The sequence below is a fragment of the Procambarus clarkii genome, chromosome 1 (genome assembly GCF_040958095.1).
Source record: "Procambarus clarkii isolate CNS0578487 chromosome 1, FALCON_Pclarkii_2.0, whole genome shotgun sequence".
NCBI lineage: Eukaryota > Metazoa > Arthropoda > Malacostraca > Decapoda > Cambaridae > Procambarus > Procambarus clarkii.
Genome location: NC_091150.1, coordinates 62,771,443 through 62,779,892, shown reverse-complemented (window position 1 = coordinate 62,779,892; position 8,450 = coordinate 62,771,443). Strand labels below are relative to the sequence as shown.

Below are 8,450 nucleotides of genomic sequence, written 5' to 3'. Positions count from 1 at the left end.
GTCATCTTAGTACCGGATGAACCAGTTACCAGTGGATTCATTAAATATACTAGTGCAGTGTGATTTAAACAAAGGCCAGCAGTCAAAGACGGCAGCGTAGCCTCGAGGGAGCTCAGGAGCCTCCCTCAGCCCAGTTAAGCCTTAGTCAGCGGTTTCATGTACACCCACAGATTTGGTGGCGTGTTATTCTGTGAAATGACAGCGCTAATATAGAAGCCAGCCAAATTAGTGACTGTGTCGCGAGATTGTTCACGGATTTTGTGGTGTTAAATTTCGCGAGAGATTATCTACGAATTTTGTGGAGTTTATTTCGCAAGGTCACTAATAATATTTAATACTTCTTGATAATATTAGAAGTTTCATAGAGGCTAATTAAGAGGCTATTATCAATAATTTGTATATTATTTCTCCAAAATAGAGAATTATTTAATATATATTGCACTAGTGATCACAGTATAATATTTACTAATTGCCAACCCACAACAGGGTAGGATATGACTAGTTGAACTATTATTGCTCATCCTAGTCCCATTATTACCATAGTCAGTTGTACTATATTGATCAACCTAACACCATTAATGAATGGTCCAGACCCTATTTTGGGTGTAATTTTTATCAACTCTAATTGAGTTGTATATATAATAATTTACTTATGATCATTACACCTTTGAGTGATTAATTAGTGTCAATTCCATCCTAGGGTGATATAGAAGAGCTAACCTAAAGGTACTTCCAGTGACACTGGTTTATCACTCAAATCATTAGTGTGTATGATTGTATATATATAATGTGTATTAATTTTAAGTGCTAACCTCTAGTAGAGGTAGGATTATTGCCTAGTGAGTGCATTTTACCCTAGGCTACCATTAGAGCTTGTTCAGTATTATGAGCAGCCCAAGTACAAGCCCCACAAGGCTTCACCAACTAGCCAGGATGGATAATGCAGGGAGAATGAAAAGAACCCTTGCAGGTCTTAAAGGCCACTTAACAAGACAGATCAAGAAATGTGAAGATTTGTCACAACAATCTCAAGTTGATTATGCTGACCTGGAAAGCTATTATCAAGCAGCTGCAGGTAAATTTGAGCAAATCAAATGCCAAATAGCTCTCCTTGTGGGGACAGACTACTACCATCAATTCATTGGTAGCCCTACTAAATATCAGGGTATAACCATGTTAAACTCTGCAGGAGGTAAATTACTCTCAGGCCCAGTATCAAGCCTGAGGAGACCTATGCCTGCAGATAAACAATACCAGTAGAAATCTAAATTTGTCAGCTGATTATATTTCTCCAATAGCATTATACTAAGCAGATTACAGCTGACTATACCAACAGAAGTTGATGTTAGTATCATCATTTGAAGCTGAAGATGATTTCATGAGGCCTCAGTGGCAAATCAGTGAACAGTAGCCTAAAACAGCTACAAGTCACTGCGACCAATGTCACTGAACCCACTGCAGTCTCAGAACCATACTTTACTTTAATGATGAGCTATTCAATCTTCTGAATCAATTAACTAAATTAAACCCCAATAAATCTGATGACTGATTTGATACATTTATTATTTAATCAAGATGTATTCCATGGGCCTCAGTGTTTATATATCAGTGACCAGTTACCTGAACAAACTTCAAGTTATATCTAATGTCACTGATCTCACTGCAGTCCCTGAATCATACTTGACTGTAGTACTTGATCACATTCAGTCTTCTGGGTTAAATAATATGTATTTAGGCTTGAATATTAGCCTTTCAAGAGTTGACAGGGAAATGAAATCGCATTAGACTTCTAACCCCTGCAACTCTAGTACGGGACATCCGTCCTGTACGAACAGACGCACAAATGTGTGATTACTAACTACTAACATCAAATTAATCAAATAATTCGAAAGAGGAGTATCGGTGTTCGTCTGTTCTAAAGAGGACTTCGACCCGTGAGCAGCCCCTGGGGAATTATGTCGGAAAATCCGACACCATTAAATATCATACAGACAGATAATAGCTGTGTTGTATAAACAAGTTAACCCATAGAAAACGTAACTTGTAGTGGAATTACCGTCTATAGAAAACGGAATATCATCACTACATACTATTATAAATCACCGCCTATTATGGTGGGAATTATTCTTAAATACATTAGTCTTTGGACTTTACCATCATAAAACATCTCATATAAATTAACTTAATTATCAATATTAAAGTAGAGTAAATGTGACCCTTCTATCACTTTCTATCATCTGGACAATGTAAGCCAGGCGTCAGGGTGAGGAAGGAGGGATAGCCATTGTTATTGTCACCTCCGAGACGCGTGGAGCAAATTTGGCTCCTATTATATCTGGACAATGTCGGCCAGTAGCGTCAGTAGTATGGAGTGTTAGACATTGCCATTGTTTATACTGAGACCAGAGGCTCACGGGAGCAAATTCGGCTCCAGTTAATTTTACTTGGACGTAGTGTTATGGAAACCAAAGGTGTACCATCTTCAACACGCTGTCAACAAATTCAAGTTAAGTGTTCTTTCCGAAACCCGTTTATCTTTCATTTATGGTCATTAATGTCATTATATAGGGTGATCCAGTTAGAGCACGAGGTAGCCTCAAACTAAAGGTAATTAGCCCAGGTCTTCATTGTTCCATGTACAGTATCTTCTCTGATATACCTGTCATATATAGGAATCTGGCTTTACAGCTAGCGCCCTTTTGACAGGTCAAGACGAGGAAGCATGCTTTGTGCATCAGTTACCAGGGTGATGGAAGCTATCTCAAAGAGGGAAAATGTGGTGTCTACACCCTAGTTATACCTGGTGGACTAACCTGCTGTACTATAAGATAAGGAACCTCTTCAATGTATGTAGTCTAATACTGTAGTTTGATTGGCTGCATATATATAAATTAAATTAATATAAACCCCCCTAATATGTAGAGGATCGATTTGTGAGATTATGAGATTATTGCAGAAATACAGTCCACTTATCATTATACAAATTGCTATCGAAGTATATAAATTAACGTAAATATATATTCATATAAATTAAATAAATATAAATCTCACAGGTCGGTTCCCACAGGTGCTGTGAGGTTGGTGCTGTGAGGCGGGTGCTTTGAGGTGGGTGCTGTGACGAGTGGGGGGGGGGGGGTTGCTGTGAGGTGGGTGCTTTGAGGTGGGTGCTGTGACGGGTGGGGGGGAGGTGCTGTGAGGTGGGTGCTGTGAAGAGGGTTCTGTGAGGTAGGTGCTGTGAGGGGGGTGCTGTGAAGAGGATATTGTGAGGTGGGTGCTGTGTGGTTGGTGCTGTGAGGTAAGTACGGTGAAGTGGGTGCTGTGAGGTGTGAACTGTGAGATGGGTACTGTGAGGTTGGTGCTGTGAGGTCGGTACCGTGAGGTAGGCACTGTGAGGTGGGTACTGTGAGGTGGATGATGTGTGATGAGTGTTGTGAGGTGAGTGCTGTGAGGTGGTACTCTTAATTAATTAACTGTTAAGTAGGTACCGTGGGGTGAGTGCTGTGTGCTGGGTGTTTTGAGGATGGTACTGTGAGGTAGGTGATGTAACATCACAATGCACGGAGGAACCCTACGTCACAGTGCCCCGAGGGAACCTACGTCACAGTGCACGGAGGAACTCTACGTCACAGTACACGGAAGGACCCTACGTCACAGTGCACGGAGGGACCCAACGTCACAGTGCACGGAGAGACCCTACGCCACAGTGCACGGAGAGACCCTACGGCACAGTGCACGGTGGGACCCCTACGTCAAAGTGCATGGAGGGACCCTACGCCACAGTGCACGGAGAGACCCTACGGCACAGCGCACGGAGCAACCCAACGTCACAGTGCACGGAGGGGCCCTACGTCACAGTGCACGGAGGGACCCTACGTCACAGTGCACGGAGGGACCCTACGTCACAGTGCACGGAGGGACCCTACGTCACAGCGCACGAAGCGACCCCACGTCACAGTGCACGGAGGGACCCTATGTCACAGTGCACAGAGGGACCCTACGTCATAGTGCACGGAAGGACCCTACGTCACAGTGCACGGAGGGACCCTACGTCACAGTGCACAGAGGGACCCTACGACACAGTGCACGGAAGGACCCTACGTCACAGTGCACGGAGGGACCCTACGTCACAGTGCACAGAGGGACCCTACGTCACAGTGCACGGAGGGACTCTACATCACAGTGCACGGAGGGACCCTACGTCACAGTTCACGGAGCGACCCTACGTCACAGCGCACGAAGCGACCCCACGCAACAGTGCACGGAGGGACCCTACGTCACAGTGCACAGAGGGACCCTACGTCACAGTGCACTTAAGGACCCTACGTCACAGTGCACGGAGGGACCCTACGTCACAGTGCACAGAGGGACCCTACGTCACAGTGCACGGAAGGACCCTACGTCACAGTGCACGGAGGGACCCTACCTCAAAGTGCACAGAGGGACCCTACGTCACAGTGCACGGAGGGACTCTACGTCACAGTGCACAGAGGGATTTTACGTCACAGTGCACAGAGGGACCCTACGTCAGAGTGCACGGAGGGACTCTACATCACAGAGCACTGAGAGACCCTCCATCATAGTGCACGGAGGGACCCTACGTCACAGTGCACGGAGGGACCCTACGACAGTGCACGGAGGGACCCTACGTCACAGTGCACAGAGGGATTCTACGTCACAGTGCACAGAGGGACCCTACGTCACAGTGCACAGAGGGATTCTACGTCACAGTGCACAGAGGGACCCTACGTCACAGTGCACGGAAGGACCCTACGTCACAGTGCACGGAGGGACCCTACGTCATAGTGCACGGAGGGACCCTACGTCAGAGTGCACGGAGGGACCCTACGTCACAGTGCACGGAGGGACCCTACGTCATAGTGCACGGAGGGACCCTACGTCACAGTGCACGGAGGGACCCTACGTCACAGTGCACGGAGGGACCCTACGTCACAGTGCACGGAGGGACCCTACGTCACAGTGCACGGAGGGACCCTACGTCACAGTGCACAGAAGGACCCTACGTCACAGTGCACGGAGGGACCCTACGTCATAGTGCACGGAGGGACCCTACGTCACAGTGCACGGAGGGACCCTACGTCACAGTGCACGGAGGGACCCTACGTCACAGTGCACGGAGGGACCCTACGTCACAGTGCACAGAAGGACCCTACGTCACAGTGCACGGAGGGACCCTACGTCACAGTGCACAGAAGGACCCTACGTCACAGTGCACGGAGGGACCCTACGTCACAGTGCACGGAAGACCCTACGTCACAGTGCACGGAGGGACCCTACGTCACAGTGCACAGAGGGACCCTACATTACAGTGCACGGAAGGACCCTACGTCACAGTGCACGGAGGGACCCTACGTCACAGTGCACAGAGGGACCCTACGTCACAGAGCACGGAAGGACCCTACGTCACAGTGCACGGAGGGACCCTACGTCACAGTGCACAGAGGGACCCTACGTCACAGTGCACGGAGGGACTCTACGTCACAGTGCACAGAGGGATTTTACGTCACAGTGCACAGAGGGATTTTACGTCACAGTGCACGGAGGGACCCTACGTCACAGTGCACAGAGGGATTCTACGTCACAGTGCACAGAGGGACCCTACGTCACAGTGCACGGAAGGACCCTACGTCACAGTGCACGGAGGGACCCTACGTCATAGTGCACGGAGGGACCCTACGTCATAGTGCACGGAGGGACCCTACGTCACAGTGCACGGAGGGACCCTACGTCACAGTGCACGGAGGGACCCTACGTCACAGTGCACGGAGGGACCCTACGTCACAGTGCACGGAGGGACCCTACGTCACAGTGCACAGAAGGACCCTACGTCACAGTGCACGGAGGGACCCTACGTCATAGTGCACGGAGGGACCCTACGTCACAGTGCACGGAGGGACCCTACGTCACAGTGCACGGAGGGACCCTACGTCACAGTGCACGGAGGGACCCTACGTCACAGTGCACAGAAGGACCCTACGTCACAGTGCACGGAGGGACCCTACGTCACAGTGCACAGAAGGACCCTACGTCACAGTGCACGGAGGGACCCTACGTCACAGTGCACGGAAGACCCTACGTCACAGTGCACGGAGGGACCCTACGTCACAGTGCACAGAGGGACCCTACGTCACAGTGCACGGAAGGACCCTACGTCACAGTGCACGGAGGGACCCTACGTCACAGTGCACAGAGGGACCCTACGTCACAGTGCACGGAAGGACCCTACGTCACAGTGCACGGAGGGACCCTACGTCACAGTGCACAGAGGGACCCTACGTCACAGTGCACGGAGGGACTCTACGTCACAGTGCACAGAGGGATTTTACGTCACAGTGCACAGAGGGATTTTACGTCACAGTGCACAGAGGGACCCTACGTCACAGTGCACGGAGGGACTCTACGTCACAGAGCACAGAGATACCCTCCGTCATAGTGCACGGAGAGACCCTACGTCACAGTGCACGGAGGGACCCTACGTCACAGTGCACAGAGGGATTTTACGTCACAGTGCACGGATGGACCCTACGTCACAGTGCACGGAGGGACCCTACGTCACAGTGCACAGAGGGATTTTACGTCACAGTGCACGAGGGACCCTACGTCACAGTGCACGGAAGGACCCTACGTCACAGTGCACGGAGGGACTCTACGTCACAGAGCACAGAGAGACCCTACGTCACAGTGCACAGAGGGACCCTACGTCACAGTGCACAGAGGGATTCTACGTCACACTGCACAGAGGGACCTACGTCACAGTGCACAGAGGGATTCTACGTCACACTGCACAGAGGGACCCAACAGTAACCCTACGGCAAGTAGTAGGATGTACGCCTTAGTGGTGACATTTTTCATCGTCCTAGAAAATAGACTCCTTAACTGTGACCTTTTATGTTTTTGTGTTGTCATCTCTGTGTCACATGGTATTGTCATCCCTGTGTCACATGGTATTGTCATCACTGTGTCACATGGTATTGTCATCGCTGTGTCACATGGTATTGTCATCTCTGTGTCACATGGTATTGTCATCGCTGTGTCACATGGTATGGTCATCTCTGTGTCACATGGTATTGTCATCGCTCTGTCACATGGTATTGTCATCGCTCTGTCACATGGTATTGTCATCGCTGTGTCACATGGTATGGTCATCTCTGTGTCACATGGTATTGTCATCACTGTGTCACATGGTATTGTCATCGCTGTGTCACATGGTATTGTCATCGCTGTGTCACATGGTATTGTCATCGCTGTGTCACATGGTATTGTCATTGCTGTGTCACATGGTATTGTCATCACTGTGTCACATGGTATTGTCATCACTGTGTCACATGGTATTGTCATCGCTGTGTCACATGGTATTGTCATCTCTGTGTCACATGGTATTGTCATCTCTGTGTCACATGGTATTGTCATCTCTGTGTCACATGGTATTGTCATCGCTGTGTCACAAGGTATTGTCATCACTGTGTCACATGGTATTGTCATCGCTGTGCCATATGGTATTGTCATCTCTGTGTCACATGGTATTGTCATCGCTGTGTCACAAGGTATTGTCATCTCTATGTCACATGGTATTGTCATCGCTGTGTCACATGGTGTTGTCATCACTGTGTCACATGGTATTGTCATCACTGTGTCACATGGTATTGTCTTCGCTGTGTCACACGGTATTGTCATCGCTGTGTCACATAGTATTGTCATCGCTGTGTCACATAGTATTGTCATCACTGTGTCACATGGTATTGTCATCTCTGTGTCACATGGTATTGTCATCTCTGTGTCACATGGTATTTAGTGAACACCCAAAATGCTATCACTAACGCTTCATCCTATTGTGGCCTAATTTTTCCAGAACAAAAGTCATCGCTCTGTCAGTGGGTTTCAGAGCTAATAAATGTCAGAGTCTAGTTTTACAGAAATATTTCAGAGTCAATGTTCTGAGAATAGTTTATTAGAAGTTTGCTAATGAATTCTTTTTAGGGAAATTCAGAATTAAAGATGTCTCTACATTCTTATTGAAACTCTATGATAATAAACAGATATTTAAAAAATAATAAACTGTAGTCATAAGTAATTCATATATAGAAATATGCACTTTTATAAGTAAGATCAGCTCCCACTATCCCCAACACTTCCTCCCACCACCGGACCCACCACCGTCCCCTCCTCCCCCTAACCCCTCTGCCCCAGCTCCACAGATTCTTCCCATAACCCCCCTCCCTCTTTCTGTCCTAATCTAATCCCCAATCCTGTCCCCTTCCCCCCCATTATCGACCTTGAGGACACTGGTCACCCTCCTACCCCCTCTCTACCTGCTGTGACTCCCGCCTTCCTCACCTTATCTTACATTACCTTACATTACCTTACCTTACCTAACCTAACCTGACCCCTTCTCTGTGTTGTTCATGTTTTCTTCATCTCTCATTGTACAGTTC

The 8,450-nt window shown here is 48.3% G+C and overlaps 1 protein-coding gene across 1 annotated transcript; it reads left to right on the top strand.

Moving 5' to 3' along the window:
* The first annotated feature begins 6,841 nt into the window (after positions 1–6,841).
* Positions 6,842–7,810, top strand: LOC138363859 (fap1 adhesin-like). Its single transcript, XM_069323227.1, has one exon. The coding sequence runs from the start codon at positions 6,842–6,844 to the stop codon at positions 7,808–7,810; it is 969 nt and encodes a 322-aa protein (XP_069179328.1).
* The last annotated feature ends 640 nt before the right edge of the window (positions 7,811–8,450 follow it).